This window comes from Pteropus vampyrus, unplaced genomic scaffold (assembly GCF_000151845.1).
Source record: "Pteropus vampyrus isolate Shadow unplaced genomic scaffold, Pvam_2.0 Scaffold390, whole genome shotgun sequence".
Classification (NCBI taxonomy): Eukaryota; Metazoa; Chordata; class Mammalia; order Chiroptera; family Pteropodidae; genus Pteropus; species Pteropus vampyrus.
Genome location: NW_011889171.1, coordinates 1,966,564 through 1,987,514, shown reverse-complemented (window position 1 = coordinate 1,987,514; position 20,951 = coordinate 1,966,564). Strand labels below are relative to the sequence as shown.

Sequence of the window (20,951 nt, the reverse complement as noted above, 5' to 3'; positions counted from 1 at the left end):
TATTTGCTCATATAAACATGGTTTTACTTCTGGACTCTTGGTTGTGTTCTACTGGTCGGTCCGTGTGTCTGTTTTTCTTCCAGTATCATGGCGTTTTGATTACTGTGGCTTTGTAGTATAATTTGAAGTCGGGCAGTGTGATGCCTCCAGGCTCGTTCATTTTTCTCAGGATGACTTTAGCAATTTGGGGTCTTTTATGCTTCCATACATCTGATGATTTTTTTGTTCTATTTATTTAAAAAAAATACCAATGAGATTTTGATGGGGATTGCATTAAATCTATATAATGCTTTAGGTAAGATGGTCATTTTAACTATGTTGATTCTTCCAATCCTTGAACATGGAATATCTTTCCATTTCTTTGTATGTTCTTCTATTTCTTTTAATAGGGTCTTATATTTTTCATTATATAGGTCCATCACTTGTTTTGTTAAATTTATTCCTAGGTATTTTATTCTTTTTGTTGCAATTGCAAAATGAAATATTTTTTCCACTTTCCTTTCTGATACTTTGTTATTAGAGTATAGGAAAGCTATGAATTTTTGAACACTGATTTTGTATCCAGAGACTTTATTGGATTTGCTTGTTTCTAGTAGTATTCTTGTGGAGTCTTTAGGGTTTTCTAAGGAGAGAACATGTCATCCGCAAATAGTGACAGTTTGACTTCTTCATTTCCTATTTGGATGCCTTTTATATCTTTCTCTCATCTGATTGCACTCACTAGGACCTCCAGTGCTATACTGAATAACAGTGGCGATAGTGGACAGCCACGCCTTGTTCTTGATCTTAGAGGGAAGATTTTTAGTTTTTCACCATTAAGTATAATGTTGGCTAAGGGTTTGTCATATATGGCCTTTATCATATTAAGGTACTTTCCTTCTATACCGATTTTGTTAAGTGTTTTGCTAATAAATGGATGCTATATCTTGTCAAAGGCTTTTTCTGCATCTATTGATATGATTATATGATTCATCTCTTTTAATTTGTTTATGTGGTGTATCATATTAATTGATTTGCATATGTTGAACCATCCCTGTGTCTTTGGGGTGAAGCCCACTTGACCGTGAATTTCTCTTTCATTATTTTTCATTCTTCAGTTTTTTCCTGATGGTGTCAGCTAGTTCTTGAATTTCTCTTTCATTATTTTTTCATTCTCCGGTTTCTCTTTTCTTCCTTCTGATTTATTTCCAGATTTCTGTCTTCGATTTCACTGATCCTTTCCTCCATTTGGTCGACTCTGTTTCCCAAGCTTGCTATTTCATTTTTCAACTCTTGCAGTGTGTTTTTTTATCTCCAGAAGATCTATTCTATTCTTTTTGAGTTTTTCAATCTCCTTGCTCTGCTCATGTAGTTGTTTTTTCAATTCCTTAAATTGTTGATATGAATCGTTTGGGATCTCATTGAGTTTTTTCAGAAGTGCCATCCTGAATTCTCTGTCATTTAAGTCGCATATATCTATGTCTGTAAGCTTATTTTCTAGAGATTTTTCTCTTTCTTTCTGAGATGCCTTGCCACTTTGGTTGTTCATGGTGTTTAATGGCCTATTTCTCCACCTGGGCATTAATGGAAATTTATTCTGCTGTTTTTCCAGAAAGATTTATTATATAAAGTTCTCTCTTTTGTCTGTTGCAAAGAAGGCGCTTTTCTTTTGATTTCCAGTAGGTGCCTTCTAAGCCTCTTGGATCCTTGCTTTATACAGAGCTTTAAAAATGGCTTTTTATTTTCCGATAGATATTTAATCACGCTCACTACCCTCAGTTTCCGTTACTGTAAGTGTTAGCAATAGTTTTGGTCTTGTTTGCTCAGATTCCCCTGGGCTCCGCGGTGTTCCATCACTGAGGGTATGGGGGGATCGGCCCTGTGGGTTGGGGGTTGGGGGCTGTGGCTCAGCCTCGGTTTTGCAATCCGGCTGGTAAAAATGAACTGTTGTTTCTCTGCTGGCTGCTTCTCTGCTTTCTGCCCTGATATTGATCTCTGCAGCCAGCCAGCCACGAGAACTCACAACTGTCACAGGCAGAGCTGTTCAGGGAACACGTGGCAAGAACTTGCCACTCCTTTTCCCCCTCTCTTCTTCCTACAGGTAGGTCTGGTGGGTGCGAAAGGCAGCTTCTTTATTTCTCTCAGTTCACCACATGACACCCAGGGTTCTGACCTGTGCTAGCTCTTACGCACAGATCCCACACTCAGTCGTGCTGGTGTGCCGTTTAGGTGTTTTTTGGTTGTGTTTTAGATGTTCAGCCTATTGTTGTTTCAAGGGGAGAGATCTGGGGACGTCTCTCACTCTGTCATGTTTCCAAAGATCCGCTGAAAACTCCAAAGCTCGCTCAGTGTCACACCGGTGTCACAATCTCCTGTCACATTACTTTCTCGCAGGCAGAGCTATACTTAGGTGAGCCAATTCTGTTAAAATCATGGTCCCAGATCAGATTCAGGGATCTGACAGCAATGAAAAGTGACATATATTTGGTATAGGGATCAAGAATCTTGCGCACTGTTATAAGTCCCTCAGGGCCACACTGTGTTATAGTCTAATATAATAGATCATGTTCATTATTTGTCCAAGTCATCAAAAAAAAAACCAAAACAAACAAACAAACAAAAAAAAACAGAAAAAAAACAAAGCAAAACCCTTAAACTATGTTCCCTGATCTCTATTTAGGAAAATAGGGAACTAATGCCTTTGGAAAAGATTTTTACTAAAAGTTAAGAATTAAAAGATATTGATGTTTATAAGGATGTATCAGCTGGAAGATTCACTTTGGTCAAATACCCAATTCCTCAGTGACTATGATTTATAAATGGTTATAAAATCAGAGCTGATAGACACTAAAAACTTTCCCAGTTAAAGCATTTTACAGGGATGGACATTAAAGCACAAATAGTTGTCCAATGTCAACTGGTGGTGGCAGAGCTAGGACCAGAACCCAGTCTTCTGACTTCCAATCCAGTACTCTTTTCACCCCACCCTTCTGCTCCCCTCTCCTTAGACATCTCAATTTAGCTTTAGAAAGAGAACAAAGTACAAGTTGAAAAAACAATTGGCAGGGTGGTGGGTCCAGGGGGCCCTCTAGTGACCAATTTATGCACTAAACCCAATATATGCATGATCCACTGGACACTTCACCACAAACCTGGGAAATAGGGAATGTTGGCTAAGGGAAACTTAGTGTGACACTTCTTTCGTCTCTCTGCATAACCTAATTGAAGAAAGGCCTGAGTAGCACACTCTAAGAAGGTGGGGACAACTTCTCACTTGTGACTCTCTCTGACACATGGATGAATATAAGAGAGTCCAGCATAATATATAACACAGAGGTTGCTGCCACTTTCTTCTGCTTTGGAATTTCTACAGGAGGTTTCCCCTTACCCTTTATTTACAGATGTGGATACAGAGATTTAGAGAATAACTTGCCCAAGGCCACACAGAGAGTAAATGATGGAGCAGATATTTGAATCCAGGTCTACTTGACCTCATTCACTCAAAAGTAAATAATTTTGAGTTGAGTCTGTTTGCACAGGCACTTCAAATGGGCTCATAAAGTTGTATGTTTGTCTTTAGACACACTCATAAAGGCTTACATTATGCGAATTCTGGACACTGTTCAATGCAGTGCTACTCTGACATTTTCAAAGCTTCACCGTAATTATCTGGAAACCTTGTTTATAATAAAACAACTTCAACCCCTTAAATATAAGGACTGAATGCTTTATCTTTTTCTCTCTTCTTTCTCAACAAAACCCCAATCCTCTTTCTTCTTTTGCGATAGAAAGACATAATTCATGTTTTCACTAAATTCCCTGAAAAAAAGCCAAACAGGATTTGAATTTGTCTCCCAGGTCTGATGAAGCAAGTTTCAAAATTCCAGTGTTGCCAAGAATATGATTGTTGTCAGGCTCAACCCCCTATTTTCAGATTTATGGCCTTGCATTGTGGTTCAGTGTTTTCCAGGGTGTTTTGGAGAGTTCCCTGCAGCATATCACTCAGAGATCAGAAACTTGAAATGTAGGTGGACCACTTCCAATAGGTTGAATGATCACCAGCTGATAGATGCCATTGGAAATAATTTTCATTGTTAATAGTATTGTATGCTCCCAGCAGTGATATTTGGATATCAAGGATTTTTTTTTCCTTTTTTTCCCCCTTTGGCAATCATTCAGGGGTGGGTGATGAGCACTTCCGTCTGATTCAAGCTCTTTCTTTTCCTCTTTTAGGTGAAACCAAAGCAGGAGGAGCCAAACCTTACACAGATTTCTGGACAGAAGAGTATAAACAAACCAAAAGACGCTGATGAAAAGAATACCCAAAAAGACAGTGCAGGTCGGCACATCTTCAACCTCACCCAGAAATGTACTACAAGCTTAATAGTGCAGGGCTATGTGACGGGAGCTATATAGTAAAAATTACTCAGACCTGCTGTCCTTGGTCTTCAGAGAGCTTTCAATTTAAGATGCATGCTAATGTGGTCCAGGTTTATCCACCTAAACTGCCTAATTAATACAACCCTCACTTGCATGGGATTTAGATAAAGGGTCATACCTAGATCCCTATTTTATCTCAATGAATTTCCAACCAGAGTTATTTTGTTTCTTTATAAATTTCTTTAATCCTCTTTAAGCCTAATATGCATGCTCAGTTCCTCAATGAGCCCAGATACCTGAGGGCAGCCAATGATTTCCCCTTTAGCACTCCCCCTCAGCAACAGAACCAGACAATAATAACAGAATTGGCCCCAAACTAGTTTTGTAAAGTTGCTTTTCCTTTCCAGTAGAGAGAAAAGGTCTTGCATTAACAGTGAGACCAGTTCCCATAACCATGGGCAAAGAGAGCTGGGAGCAACCACAGACAGATGTCTTTGGCAGCCAACACCCATAAAATCCCCAAACAACTACCACTGGAGTGGAAATCTCTCTCTGTGTGTATATGTGGATGTTGGCTCTAGCTGATGGCAACCTAATTTCACACAGTGCTTGACAAAACAAAATTCCATTTCCACAAATTAAGTCAGACAATTTTTCCATAGTTTTGCCACAAAGGATTTCGCATGTGAGTTCAAAGACAGGGTATCTCTAAATACATTTTCCCATGAAAACTAACAAAACCACAAAACTGTTCTGAAAAAAGAAAGAAAGAAGGAAAGAAAAAAGAAAAAAATTAAATGAATAATCCATTTTACTTTTCCTATCTTTTTTTAAAATTAAGTTTAATGAGGTACCACTGGTTAATACAATTATATAATTGTCAAGTGTACATTATCATTTGACATCTGTATATTCTATTGTGTGTTTACCACCCAAAGTCCAGTTTCCTTCAGCTACCATATATTTGATCCCCTTTACCCACTCCGCGCTCCTCCATCCCACTATATTTGACTCCCTTTACACCATCTACCTCCCCCCTCCTCCCCCACCCCACTAGTAACCACTAGTCTATAGTCCTCTGGTAACCACTAGTCTATAGTCTATGTCCCTGAGTCTCTGTTTGTCCCACTCATTTGTTGCTTTTAGGTTTATATCCCACATATAAGTGATATGTGATTGTCAACTTTTTCTGTCTAGCTTATTTCGCTTAGCATAATTATATCGAGGTCCATCCATGTAGTTGCAAATGGCAGTATTTAATCTCTTCTTATGGCTGAGTAATATCCCATTGTATATATGTATCACAGCTTCTTTAACCAATCATCTATCGTAGGACACTTCAGTTGCTTCCAAGTCCTGGCCACCATGAATAATGCTGCTATGAACAAAGGTATGCAAATATCTTTTCAGATATGGGTTTTCAAGTCTTTGGGGAAAATACCCAGTAGAGGGATTGCTGGATCATATGGTAGATCAATTCTTAGTTTTTTGAGGAAACACCATACTGTTTTCCATAGTGGCTGTACCAATTTGCAGTCCCACCAGCAGTGTATGAGGGTTCCTTTTTCTCCGCATTCTCTCTAACATTACTTGTTATTACTTGTCCTGTTGATTGTAGCTATTCTAACAGGTGTGAGATGGTATCTCACTGTGGTTTTCATTTGCATTTCCTTAATAGCTAGCAATGTTGAGCATCTTTTCATATATTTGTTGGCCATTTGTATGTCCTCTAGGGAGAAGTGTCTGTTGAGGTCTTCTGCCCATTTTTTGATTTGATCATTTGTTGTTGTTGTTGTTGTTGTTGTTGTTGTTGTTATTGAGTTGTATGAGTTCTTTGTATATTTTGGATATTAGGCCCTTATCGAAGGTGTTGCTTGCAAATATATTTTCCCATTCAGATGGTTCTCTCTTTACCTTGTTGATGATTTCTTTTGCTGAGCAGAAGTTTTTTTGTTTGATGTAGTCTCATTCATTTATTTTAGCTTTTTCTTCCCTTGCCTTTGAGGTCAAATTCATAAAATCCTCTTTAAGTCCAAGGTCCTTGAGTTTAGTTCTTATGTTTTCTTCAATGCATTTCATTGTTTCAGGTCTTATATTCAAATCCTTAATCCATTTTGAGTTAATTTTGGTGTGTGGTGATAGACAACAGTCTAGTTTCATCCTTTTGCAGGTGGCTTTCCAGTATTCCCAGCATCATTTATTGAAGAGACTTTCCTTTCTCCACTGTAGGATTTTGGCTTTTTTGTCTAAAATTATTTGCCCGTATAAATATGGGTTTACTTCTGGACTCTCGATTCTGTTCCACTGCTCTGTGTGTCTGCTTTGTTGCCAATACCATGCCGTTTTGATTACTGTCGCTTTATAGTATAATTTGAAGTCGGGCAGAATGATGCCTCCAGCCTTGTTCTTTTTTCTCAGGATGGCTTTGGCAGTTTGGGGTCTTTTGTGTTTCCATACAAATCTGATGATTTTTTTTCTATATCTTTAAAAAATGCTGATGGGATTTTGATGGAAATTGCATTAAATCTGTATAATGCTTTAGGAAATATGGTCATTTTAACTACGTTGATTTTTCCAATCCAAGAACATGGAATATCTTTCCATTTCTTTGTATGTTCTTCTATTTCTTTTAATAGGGTCTTATAGTTTTCATTATATAGGTCCATCACTTGTTTTGTTAAATTTATTCCTAGGTATTTTATTCTTTTTGTTGCAATTGCAAAAGGAAATATTTTTTTTTCCACTTCTTTTCCTGACACGCCATTATTAGAGTATAGGAAAGCTATGGATTTTTGAACATTGATTTTGTATCCAGAGACTTTATTGGATTTGCTTATTGTTTCTAGTCGTGTTCTTGTGGAATCCTTAGGGTTTTCTAAAGAGAGAATCATGTCATCTGCAAATAGTGACAGTGTGACTTTTTCGTTTCCTATTTCGATGCCTTTTATGTCTTTCTTTTGCCTGATTGCACTCGCTAGGACCTCCAATGTTGTATTGAATAACAGTGGCAATAGTGGACAGCCTTGCCTTGTTCCTGATCGTAGAGGGACAGTTTTTTGTTTTTCACCATTAAATATAATGTTGACTGAGGGTTTGTTATATATGGCCTTTATCATGTTAAGGTACTTTCCTTCTCTACCAATTTTGTTAACTGTTTTGCTCATAAATGGATGCTGTATCTTGTCGAAGGCTTTTTCTGTATTTATAGATATGATCATATGATACTTTTTTTAAAAAAATTGTTTATGTGGTGTATCTCATTAGTCGATTTGCATATGTCGAACCATCCCTGTGCCTTTGGGATGAAGCCCACTTGATCGTGGTGTATAATCTTTTTAATATGTTGCTGTATTCAGTTGCTGGTATCTTATTTAGGATTTTTGCATTTGTGTTCATGAGAGGTATTTGTCTGTAGTTTTCTTTCTTTGTGTTATCTTTACCAGGTTTTGAGATCAGGGTAATATTGGTCTCATAAAATGAGTTGGGAAGTATTGCCTCCTCTTCGATTTTTTGGAAGAGTTTGAGGACAATAGGTATTAAATCTTCTTTGAATGTTTGGTGGAATTCACTGGTGAAGCCATCTGGTCCTGAACTTTTACTTTTTTGTATGATTACAATGATTGTTTTAATTTCCATACGGCTGATCAGTCTATTTAGATTTTCCAGTTCTTCTTGATTCAGTCTAGGAATGTTGTATTTTTGTAAGTACTGGTTCATTTTGTCTAGGTTATTAAATTTAGTGTTATATACTTTTTTATAGTATTCTTGTATGATCCTTTGTATGTGTGCAGTGTCTGACATAATTTCCCCTCTGTCATCCCTGATTTTATTTGTGTCCTTTCTCTTTTTGTTTAATGTGTTTAGCTAGGGATTTGTCAATTTTTTTTAACATTCTCAAGGAACTATGTCTTTGTTGTATTTATTTTTTCTATTGTTTTTTTGTTTTGTTTTGTTTTGAATTTCATTTATTTCTGCTCCAATTTTGATTATTTCTTTCCTTCTGCTGAATTTTGGCTTCATTTGTTCTTCTTTTTCTAGTTTTCTAAGATGAAGTGTTAGGTTACTATTTGGGCTCATTCTCATTTTTGGTGATAGGCCTGTAATGATATTAACTTTCCTCTTAAGATCGTTCTTGTCGTGTCCCAAAAGTTTTGATATGTTGTCCTATCATTATCATTCGTTTCTATGTATTTCTTGATATTTCTTTTTTATTTCTTTTCAGACCCAGTTATTCTTCAATAGTATGTTGTTTAATATCCACATATTTGGATATTAAACAACATACTTTCTTTTTACTGTTGATCTCCAGTTTCAAAGTGTTATGATCAGAGAATATGATTGGCATTATTTCAATCCTTTTATATTTGTTGAGGCTATCTCTGTGTCCTAGGATGTGGTCAATTCTTGAGAATGTTCCATGTGCACTAGAGAAGAATGTATAAGCAGCTGTTTAGGGATGGAAGGCTCTGTAAATGTTAATTATGTCCAGTCGGTCTAATGTGTCATTTAAGGATGTTATTTCCTTATTGAATTTTGTTCGGATGATTGTCCACATCCAACAGTTGAGTATTTAGATCCCCTACTCTGATAGTGTTTTGGTCTGTTTTTCCCTTTAGTTCTGTTAGTAATTGCTTTCTATATTTTGGGGCTCCTGATTTGGAGTATAGATATTAATGAGTGTTTTGTGTTCTTGGTGCATGATTCTCTTTATCATTATGAAGTGTCCCTCAGTATCTTTTTTTTCCTTTTTTTTTAATTTGAAGTCAATTTCATCTGATATTAGTGCTGCTGCTCCTGCTTTTCTGTAAATGCTATTTATTTGAAATATTATTTTACACCATTTTACTTTGAGTCTATATTTGTCTTTAGAGCTGAAATGTGTCTCCCAGAGGCAGCATATGGTTGAGTTTTGTTTTTTGATTCATTCTGCAACTCCGTGCCTTTTTTATTGGTGAGTTCAGTCCATTTACATTTAGGGTGATTATTGAAATGTGAGGTCTTCTTAAAGTCATTTTTTCTTTTGCTTTCTGGTAGCTCGGTGTTTCCATTGCTTCCTTGTCCTTGTGTTTCTGTTTTCTTTATTTTGGCTGGCTTTTGTGGGTTTTCCCTCTGGTTCTTCTTGTTTTATGTTATCTACTTCAGTTCTGAATCTTTGGCGTGTGGTTGCCATTTTGAATATGTAAAGGATAGTTATATATATACAGTCGTCCATTTTCTTCTGCTCGTGTCTTATCTCCATTCCCCTTTGCCAATTTGGAACTTTGAATTCTTCCATTTTCAGTCATTGTTATCTCAATTTGTCCCTATGTATGCTGAACATTCATTACTATCTTGCTATAGCAATTCTCTTCTTATTGTTTAAGCTTATAATGCCCTCTTCTTAGTAAGGGTTGCACTCCTCTGTTTCTGTCTGCCTGCTAGTCACCTCACTCCTAATTATGTATTTTTTTTTGGTCATTTTGTTTTAGGTGAGCTGACCCTTTTCAGTATTTCCTGTAGTGCAGACCTCGTAGTGGAGAATTCCCTTAATTTTTGTTTGTCTGAAAAGATCTTTATTTCTCCTTCATATCTAAAGGAGAGCTTAGCTGGATACATTATTCTATGCTGGTAGTTCCTTTCACTTAATAGTTTGAATATTTGATTCCACTCCTTTCAGCTTGTAAAGTTTGTACTGCAAAGTCCACTGATAATCTAATGGATTTTCCTTTATAAGTTACCGTTTTCTTCTCAGTGGCTGCCCTGAGTATTCTGTTTTTGTCGTTAATTTTTGATCACTTTAATACGATGTGTCTTGGTGAATGCCTTTTTGGGTTGAGATAATTGGGTGTTCTGTTGTCTTCTTGAATTCCAAGCTCCAGCTCATTCCTTTGATTTGGGAATTCTCATCAACTATTTGTCTAAAATGCTTTCTACCCTCTGTTCCATTTACTCATCTTCAATAATGTCCTTTATTCTTATATTTCCTCTCCTGATGGTATCAGCTAGTTCTTGAATTTCTGTTTCATTATTTTTCATTCTTTGGTTTCTCTCTTCTTCCTTCTGATGTCTTTCTAGATTTCTGTCTTCGACATCACTGATCCTTTCCTCCATTTGGTCGACTCTATTTCCCAACCTTGCTATTTCGTTTTTCAACTCTTGCAGTGTGTTTTTTTTATCTCCAGAAGATTTATTCTATTCTTTTTGAGTGTTTCAATCTCCTTGCTCTGCTCATGTAGTTGTTTTTTTTTTTTTTTTCAATTCCTGAAATTGTTGATATGAATCATTTGGTATCTCACTGAGTTTTTTCAGAAGTACCATTCTGAATTCTCCGTCATTTAAGTCACATATTTCTCTGTCTATAAGCTTATACTCTGGAGATTTTTCTCTTTTTTTCTGAGATGCTTTGTCATTTTGCTTGTTCATAGTGTTTAATTGACTATTTCTTCACCTGGGCATTAATAGAAGTGTATTCTGCTTTTTTCCAGAAACAAGATTTATTATATGCACATCTCTCTTCAGCCTGTTTTATAAAAAGGTGTTTTTCTCTTGGTTTCCAGCAGTTGGCATTATATAAAGTCTTAATAATGCCTTTTTTTTATTATAGATGTTCTGTCACACTTGTTACCCTCAGTCTCTGTCCCTGTCAGTGTTAGCAACAGTATTGGTAGTGTTTCCTCAGATTCCCCTGGGGCTGTGAAGATTTTGTTCTCTGAGGATATGAGTGGAGGGACCCTCTGTTTTGAGGAATGGGGGCTGCAACTCAGCCTCGTGTTTTGCAATCTGTCTGGTAATAATCAACTGTTATTCTCTGCCATCCCTGCTTGTCTGCCGTCCCCACTTCTCTGCTTTCTGCCCTGATACCTGGGCACTGCCACAAGCCGCAGTGGCGCTCACAGCTATCCCAGGCAGAGCTGTTCAGGGAAATCGCTGCACCTTCTCCATCTCCACTCCTCCTGCAGGGAGCTCTGGCGGCTGCCAGAGGCAGCTTCTTTGTTTCTCCCAGTCCACCTCCCAACAACTGGTGTTCTGACCTGGCTTAGCTCTTATGCGCAGATCTCCCACTCATATGTGTTGGTGTGCACTTTGCCTGTTTTTAGTTGAGTTTTAGATGTTCAGCTTTAGATATTCAGCTTTTGTTATTTCAAGGGGAGAGATTTGGGGATGTCTTTCTCTCTGCTATGTTTCTGATGTCACTCAATGCAGACTGTTCTTATTTTATGAATTTAGAAGCACACATATTTCTCTTTGGTACAGGTCTCTCAAGTCAGGAACAGAACAACGAAATTGAGATTTATGATAAGACAACAGATCAGTCTTCAAACACAGATGCTGCTGAAAGTCAGGGCTACTTATGGTCAGCAGCATGTGGAAGACAACATGGAAGAAAAGGATCAAGTGCTTCAGAAAATAATGAGAGTGAACCCAGAGAAAGGAGCTCTAAACAATCCAGTCCAGTGTTTGGCTTCGGTGATACAGCTGATTCCACACCTGCTGATAACACTGCCAGGGATAGCCCTTTCTGGCACCTGTCCTTGGAAGAACAAGCCATGGAGGAGCCCATAGCTCCACAAGCAGCAACTGCTACTCCTCAGAAGTTGCTTTCAGATAAAAATGTCATGGAAAGAAGAAAGGCCAGTTTAGATTTTGAAGTCAGAGAAGCATCATCATCATATCCCATACCTGAAGACACAAAAGAGTCTATAGTTAGTGGTCTTTCACCATGTCATGAAGATGGGGCTTCTGGAGCTGAGAAGACAAAAGCCAGAGCTAGTCTTTTACCAGTGGTGGAAAGCCCTCTTACAACCCAAGAAGATATCATGTTCTCAGTGGCAGTGGAGGCTCAGCTGCTTACGGATCCTTCTCATATTGAGTTAGAAGAGGAAGACGCTTCTAGCTTTGAGTCACAGGGAAGTGTCCCATTTAAAATGGAGTCACCTAGAGATATCCCAACCATCTGCAAAGAAAGCCCTCCTGGAAATGTTCTCCAGACCTTTACAGCAAGCATTTCAGATATAGCAAGTGTCTTTTCAGAGGAAAGCATTTCTGCAGAGAGGCTGTCTCTCAGAAGCCTTTCCCAGTCCTCGAGGGAGACCAAAGCTGAAGAAGTTTTCTCAGATTCAGAGAGTGCTTCAGAGGAGGGCAGTGGTTCTGAGCAGCAGCTGGCTCCCAGACACTCTTTCCAGTCCTTGGAGAATCTTGAAGATGACCAAGAAGAATTGAGCAGCTCTCATGAGCAGCTGGCTCCCAGATCTGCTTCCCAGTCTTTGGGAGAGCCTGAAGATGAAGTGTTGACAGAATCAAATAGTTATGTTGAAAAGTACAATAGTGATGATGATTGGAGCAGCTCTGAAGAAGATCTGTCTTCTAGACACTCTTCCCTGGCCTTGGAGAAGCCCGAAGACCAACAAGAAGTCTCCTCAGTTTCAGAGAACACACCAGGGGCGTGGGGTGTTTCTGTGGAGCAGATTCCTCCCCAACACCTTTCTCAGTCCTTTGTGAGGCCATTTGTTCAGCAACAAGTCTCCTCAGATTCAATGAGTGCTTCTGCAGAATGGGAGCTGATGCCTCCCAGGCATACTTTCCAGCCCTGGTTGAGCCCTAAATCAAAGCAGCAAGATTCTGCAGGTTGGGAGAGTGCTGCTCTTGAGTGGGGCATTTCTATGGAGCCATTGCCTCCCAGAATGAATGCTAAACGCCTGATGAGGCATAAAGTTGAGCAACCAATCTCCTCAGGTCCAGAAATTACTGCTGTTGAAGGGGTCACTTCTATGGAGCTACAGCCTCCAATACATCATTCTCAGCTCCTCATGAAACCAATAGCTGAGCAAGAAATCTCTGCAGGTCCAGAGAGCTCTGCAGCTAAGAGGAGCATTTCTATGGAACCACCACCTATGAGACACCCTTTCCAGCCATGTTTGAGCCCTACACTCAAGCAAAAAGTTTCCTCATTTCCAGAGAACACAGCTGTTAAGGAGAGAAATTCCATGGTGCCTCTACTTTCTGAAGGTTTTGCCCAGCCCTTGATGAACCCAAAAGTTAAACAAAATGTGTTCTCAGGTTCAGAGGGTGCTGAGACAGCCTTTTCGGTGGAGCCACTGCTCCCTCAATGTTTTCCTCAATCCTTGACAAATGTTCAAGCCCAGCATAGCTTCTCAGAGAACGTTGCTGGTAATGAGGGCATTTTTGTGCAGATGCTGCCTCCAAAATATCTTTGCCAGCCCTTGGCAAGGCTTAAATTCCAGCCACGGTCCGATACCAGCAAGTCAGCAAGTGCTTCCACAGAATGGAGTAGTCCTATGGAGCCAGTGCCTTCTAGACATACCTTCCATCCCTGGGAGAGCCTCAGATTTGAACAACATGCCTCTTCAGATCCAGAGAGCACTGCTGTAGAGTGGGGCATTCCTATGGAGCCACTGCCACCCAGAAGGCCTTCTCGGCGCCCGAAGAGATCAGTTGTGAAGCAAGACATCTTCTCAAGCTCAGTGAGTGCTCCAGCAGAATGGAGTGGCCCTATGAAGCCGATGCCTCCCAGACATGCCTTTCAGCCCTTGATGAGCCCTGCAAGTTCAGGGAGAGCTGTGCAACAAGCCTCTGGGCAACAAGCCTCTGCAAGTTCAGGGAGAGCTGTGGCTGAGAAGGGCAGTCCTATGGAGTGGATGCCTCCCAGACATGTCTTCCAGCCTTTGGTGAATCTTAAATCTGAGAAGCAAGCCTCTTCAAGTTCAGAGAGAGCTGTAGCTGAAAGGAGCAGTCCTATGGAGTGGATGCCTCCCAGACATGTCTTCCAGCCTTTGGTGAGTCCTAAATCTGAGCAGCAAGCCTCTGCAAGTTCAGGGAGAGCTGTGGCTGAGAAGGGCAGTCCTATGGAGTGGATGCCTCCCAGAAATGCCTCCCAGCCCTGGGTGAGCCATAAATCTGAATGGCAAGCCTCTGCAAGTTCAAAGAGAGCTGTGGTTGAGAGGAGCAGTCCTATGGAGTGGATGCCTCCCAGACGTGTCTTCAAGCCTTTGGTGAGTCCTAAATCTGAGCAGCAAGCCTCTGCAAGTTCAGAGAGAGCTGTGGCTGAGAGCAGTCCTATGGAGCGGATGCCTCCCAGAATGCCTTCTAAGTCCCCAGTGAGACAAGTTGTGAAGCAGGAAGTCTTCTCAGGTTCAATGAGTGTTCCAGCAGAATGGAGCGGTCCTATGGAGCCAATGCCTCCCAGAAAGCCTTCTCAGCCCCAGATGAAACCAGTAGTTAAACAATCAATTTCTGCAGGTCCAAAGAATGTTGCCATTGAGGGGGACACGTCTGCAGACCTGCCGCCTCCCAGAAACTGGTCCGTTGTGAGACATAAAGTCCAGCAAATGTCAAGTTTTGAGAGTGCTGCTGTCGAAGGGGGCACATATGAGAGGTCTTCCAAATATCCCACTCACTTATTAAGGAGGTCTAAAGTTCAGGAAATATCCTCATATCTAGAGAATAATGCTGCTGAAGGAGGCACATCTAAGAAATTGCCGCTTCCCAGGCGTCCTTCCAGGTCATTCGTGAAGTTTATGGCACAGCAATTTTTTTCAGAGACCCCTGCTACTGAGGAACGGATTTATGTGGATCCTCTGTCTTCAAATCAACCTTCCAAATCTTTGTTGAGTCCTAAAGTTGAGCACCAAGTTTTCTCAGATTGGGAGAGAGCTGATATTGAGGGAGGCATTTCTTTGAAGCCGCTGCCTACAAAATGCCCTTTACAGTCCCTGGGTAGGCCTGAAGACCCACAAGAAGTTTTCTCACATTCAGAGAGTCCTCCTGTGAAGTGGATTAGTTCTCAAGAGCAGCTGCCTCCCAGATACCTTTCCCAGAAATTGGGGAAGCTTGAGAACCAGCAAAAAGTCTTATCAGTTTCTAAGAGCTCTCCTAAAGAATGGTGGTCCCAGGCTGAGGATGAGGCTGAATTCCAGCCACATATTTTCTCAACAGATTCAGCAAGTGTACCTGTAGGGCAGATCAGTGCTAAGGATGATCACCTGCCTCCCAGACACCCTTTTCAGGCCTTTCCAGACCCTGAATATCAGCAACAAGTTTATTCACGTTCCATGAATGCTCCTGCCAAGGGAAATGTTTTTGAGAGCAATGCTAGCAGCTGGTCACTACTAAGAGGTCCAGCTTCTCCAAATAAAACCAGCAAACATGGCCAGGACTCTGAAAACTTCATTAAGAATATCCCGACTCCTGCTACCAAACCTGTGAAGTTCACCATCTCTCCTGCCTGGCCAACATCCACTTCTGGGGAAAATAAGAAGGAGGTTCTTGATAATAGTGATCGCGATAACAGCTATTCAAATTTATTCCCCAGTGGGGCTGATGTTGAAAACCGTTTTGGAGTCCGACTGAGAAGGATCCCTTCCTCACAGAAGCAGGAGAGTGAGAAACAAGACCATTTTACCAAGCTTCCTTCATTCTCCTTAAGCCCAGTTTCATCTTATGTGGGTAGAGAACCACAAATCAGAAGTGCTTCCCAGGGGCTCCTGGGCATCAGAGAGAACGTCACCACAATATCTGACTTTGCAGAGAAGCAACAGGACAAGACCAGGTCTGGCAGCATGGCCAAGAAGCAACCTGCTTACAAGATCCCAGGTGAGACTTTAACTTTCCAGATGGCAAGTAGGTACCAAGTGGAGGGAAGAACTGGAAATCAAAGTCTCGAATGGGAAGCAGTCTGTTCTAGCCCTGCCTGCTGAGTTGTTTCTCTGATAGGGCTCGCTTGTGGATTTAGGGGAAAGATAGTTCCTTGTTCTAGATTAATGGATTTAGAGAGGGTTAATTTTGAGTCTTCTGTTTTCCAAGGGAGTCTCATCTGAACATCTATCCACATTCTGTAATGGACACATGCATGACCATCTCCTCATTCCCTCTTCCCACCCTCTGTACATTTTATATTTAGATAGAATTTATGCTTTTCTCAAGATACTTTTACATGTATTATGCTCCCCCCAATACCATGTGGATTTTTAAAGCCAACTCATTAATAGAGCACTATATTCAAACTCTTAGCTTGAAATCTTAATTTACTATAAATGTTTGTACTTCCATTGCTTCTTCACTCACCTGAAATGTCTAAGAATCCAGAGCCAGGTGATCTTTTGAGCACTAATCTCTCTCAAAGCCTTTGCACCTTCAGACTCACCATCACATACTCTTATATATGCCTATAACCACACCCATGTAACCACACACTTGCATGAAGGACTATGAAGTAACAAATACTATAAGATTTTCCTTGGAGTTAGAAGAATAACATTAATGGCCTGGGCCTCTGGCCTCTTAGGAACATTGCCAGCCCACCTGGCAACAATCGTCCTACCATGAGATAGGAAGAGAGATGGATAGAGAAGAAAAAGGACCAGTAAGAGGATAGTGCAAACTTTTGAAGTACAACTTCTTATCTACCCAAGGATCTCTCCTACCTTGCCAGGTTATAGGGAGGGCACAAAAAGTGGGCCCTTCTCTATGTGATATTTGTTTATTTTCATTTGGCAGTTAACAAAGATCCCTCTGGGGCATTACTGTGGGTAGGCCCCAGCCAAGCTCAAGACCCTGCCTGCCTTGCTTCTGTTCTAACTCCTTTTATTCTTTTCTCAGGAGAGGCTCCTATTCAACAATCAGATTATGCAACCTCAGAGCCAGCTTGGATAACCATGGTAAAGCAGAGGCAGAGGAATTTTCCGACCCACATTCCTATGAAAGAACTAAAACCCGATAATAGAGCTGAAGCTAAGGCTGAGACTAAGAAGCCTACATATGAGGTAGGACCTGAGTCAGCCCAAAAAGCACTCCAAAAGGTTGCTGGAGCCAACCATTTAAGCTTGCACTGGGAACCTTGCCAAGCATGCAGCTCCCTACTTCTTCGGTTGCATTAATAATGGCAGGGGGACTCTTCAGAGGAAAAAAACTTGATTTGTACTCAAGTGCACCCTGCTTTGTGCTCTTAAAGGATTTGTGAAAAGTAATAATTATGAGAAGATTCTGTAAATCAGATCCTATTCTAAATATTCTAGAGCAGGATTCCATGAAATTGGTTGAGAAATAAGGAGTAAGTCAAAAAACAAAAAAACAAAAAAACAAAAAAACAAAGGTAACCACTGGGGTGAGAGTTAACTATTTTTACAGATATTTTACTCTTATAAGTATGTATATGTATTTAAGAAAATATAAATGGAATCTAACTATACATACTATTTTTCATTTAACATTTAATTTCTAGACACCTTTTCCTATCAGTACATAATGATTTAAAAAGGTAATCGATATTTGGGTTTCTACATATTGATTTGGTTTGGTGTGGCACCTTATTTTAGATTTTTTAATTTTAAAAGAAAAATTATGTGATGGACTAGGCTAATGGTACCACATGTGAATCAAGGATGATGGGATGATGTCTTGTCTCTAATGTCCCACTTGCAGTATCTTTGGAAATGATGGAATGAGAACCCCTCATCAAAACTGCAGAAAACTGACTCAAGAAAACATCAAATTTACATATCAAGAGTTCCTATACTTTTAAGGGCTTAACTGAGTTTGTCTAGGGATTGCGTGAGAATCTTTTTAACATTTTGCTTTAAAGGTCTTTTTCATTTTCATCATTAATATTTTTATAGGAGCAATATCATACAGGGGCAAAGTACACCTTGCTTTATTAAAGCTTTTGTTAGGAGAAAATACAGTAGAGTGTATAAACTCATTAATTTAGATCAGTTGTGAAGAGGTTAATTTGAAAAGCTTAAATTGTACAATTTTGAAAAGACCTATAGTACATTGTTTTCTAATGCAAGGAGTGCCAGTCAGATGTCAGCAAGTTTTGCTAATTAGAAATCCTGTCGAACTAACTTCAATTAGTTGATAAGATTTGTTTGTAACCACCACGTTCAGTTAGCTTGCTGTTAAGTGCTAGGGAAAACGTTGTACACAAGTTAAATAATTCTGTTAAGTTGTTTACACTATTTGTATGATTAGACAACCTTTTCTTCCACATGTGAAAGGTATTAAACTTGAACCAGCTTAGGTTTTGTGAACCTAAATTGTGAACCGAGGTGCTCTTAGTGCTATTTCTTTCTTTATCTTTCTCTATCTCTCTTTCCATTTGATTACTGTTGAACTCATAATACCCAGGACAGGGCTTATTATACGTTGTGATCTTCCAAATGAGTAATTTGCTATTTTCATGTTATGACTTACAAGATTCCTATTTTCATTTTTGTATTAAAGGGAGCTGAAAACCAACACAGAAAGATTTTCACTTCCAATGTCAATAGACAGGAGAAGATGGCACAGATGGACCTACCTAAGTCTACCAAAGCAGGTAAAAAGAGTCCCCCGCAACATCTTCCCACTGAAATAGCTGTGAAACTTTGGTAATTTCAAGTTCAGACAATATGTCTCTCCCCTTTTGCCCAAATCAGCTTAATAATTCTCTCAGGGCTCTACCATTAGATACGAATATTCGATTGTTTTAGAAAAATCTAATCATTATGACTACTATAAGTCCAGTGTGTAACTTTCAGAGTGGCTTCCAGTCTTTTACTACATCAAGGAAGATGTGTGGCACAAAGTTATGATCACTCACTAAAACATTCCTGTGGTATCCAAGAGGAAAGAATCAAGCTACTTTCCAGTTCATAGCAAAGTAGTATTTTCTCACCTTCTATATTCCCAATGAAACTGTTAAAAGTAATTCACTATAAAGGCTCAATGGTATTAACTTTTTAAAAAAAACTATTTTAAAATCTTGTTCAGCCCCTCCACATTCTGAGCAGGGGTATAAGAGGCAGGGGGATGTTGAAAGCTGAAAAAACACTGTACTGGGAAAGGATGGAATGTGGTCTCATCAGCAAAATTATATGCCAGAACTAACTATCTATCTATCTATCTATCTATCTATCTATCTATCTATCTATCTATCTTTTTTTTTTTTCAGCAGGAGCAGGAGAAGGGAGGATAGGTTTATAGTGAATCATCTTTGTCCTGTCCCTTAGTTCCCTTCATGAAGAAATTAGACTAGGTATTTAGGAACCCACTGTCTGGCCATGAAATAGCAGCACCTAACCTGTTCATAGCTATAAATAGTTTCATCAGCACTATATCCTATCAAGTGGCTCTCAACTCATTGTGCATTAGAATCATGTGGTAAGCATTTAAAAATTACAGATAAATCTGGCTCCATTGCTAGAGGTCCTAATTCAGTCAGTTCAGGAAATGTCATGGACATTGGTATTTTCTAAAAAGAGCTCTAAGGGGATTGAAAGAAAACATGGTGGAGTGAGAGACATCCCCAGATCTCTCCCCTTGAAACAACAATAAGCTGAATATCTAAAACTCAATAAAAAAAACACCCAAACTGCACACTAGCACGCCTGAGCGTGGGATCTGTGCATAAGAGCTACCACAGGTCAGAACCCTGGGTATCAGCTGATGGACTGGGAGCAATAAAGAAATTGCCTCTTGCAGCCTTCAGAGCTCCCTGCAGGAAGAGGGAGAAGGGAGAAGATGCGGCGAGTTCTCTAAACAGCCCTGCCAGGCAGAGTTTGTGAGTTCCATGCAGCCAGCAGCAGGGCCCAGTCATCAGGGCAGAAAGCAGGGAAGTGGACAACAGAGAAACAGTAGTTGATTTTTACCGACCGTGGTTGCAACACCGAGGCTGAGCCGCAACCCCAACTCCCAACCCCACAACCCCTCCTCCCATACCCTCTGGACCAATCACTGTGGAACCCCAGGGAAATCTGAGCAAACCCTGCTGAGACTGTTGCTTACACTGACAGGGTCTGAAACTGAAGGTAACGAGCATGATTAAATATCTACAAGAAAATAAAGGCATTATATAAAGGCATTATTAAGGCTTTATATGAAGCAGGGATCCAAGAGGCTTAGACGCCACCTACTGGAAACCAAAAGAAAAGTGCCTTCTTTGCAGCAGGCTAAAGAGATACCTTTATATAATAAATATTATTTCTGGAAAAAACAACAACAATACAGTTCCATTAATGCCCAGGTGAATACCATGAACAATCAAGGCAACAAGCCATCTCAGAAAGAAAGAAAAATCTCCAGAAAATAAACTTACAGACATAGAAATATGTGACTTAAATGATAGAGAATTCAGGATGGTACTTATGAAAAAACTCAGTGAGTTCCTAAATGAGTCATATCAATAATTTCAGGAATTGAAAAACAACTAAATGAGCAGAGGAAGGAGAATGAAACACTCAAAAAGAAAAAAAATAGATCTTCTTGAGATAAAAAAATAAAAACACACTATAGGAGTTGAAAAATGAAATAGCAAGCTTGGGAAATAGAGTCGATCAAATAGAGGAAGGGATCAGTGATATCAAAGACAGAAATCTAGAAACAAATGTCAGGGAAGAAGAGAGAAACCGAAGTATGAAAAATAATGAAAGAAAACTACAAGAACTAGCTGATACCATCGGGAAAGGAAACATAAGAATAATGGGCATTACCGAAGGTGAGGAAAGGGAGCAGGGACTAGAAAGCATTTTAGACAAATAGTTGATGAGAATTTCCCAAATCAAAGGAATGAGCTGGAGCTTGGAATTCAAGAAGTCAACAGAGCACCCAATTATCTCAAC

The 20,951-nt window shown here is 39.7% G+C and overlaps 1 protein-coding gene across 1 annotated transcript in view; it reads left to right on the top strand.

Annotated features, from left to right (window-relative positions):
• The window catches only part of KIAA1210 (KIAA1210 ortholog), a 66,443-nt gene that overhangs the window by 40,587 nt on the left and 4,905 nt on the right, over positions 1 to 20,951 (top strand). Inside the window, 6 exon segments of the mRNA XM_023523327.1 lie at positions 3,914 to 4,025; positions 4,217 to 4,318; positions 11,593 to 12,876; positions 13,186 to 15,948; positions 16,954 to 17,117; positions 18,577 to 18,670. Coding sequence (XP_023379095.1) covers positions 3,914 to 4,025; positions 4,217 to 4,318; positions 11,593 to 12,876; positions 13,186 to 15,948; positions 16,954 to 17,117; positions 18,577 to 18,670 — 4,519 coding nt within the window.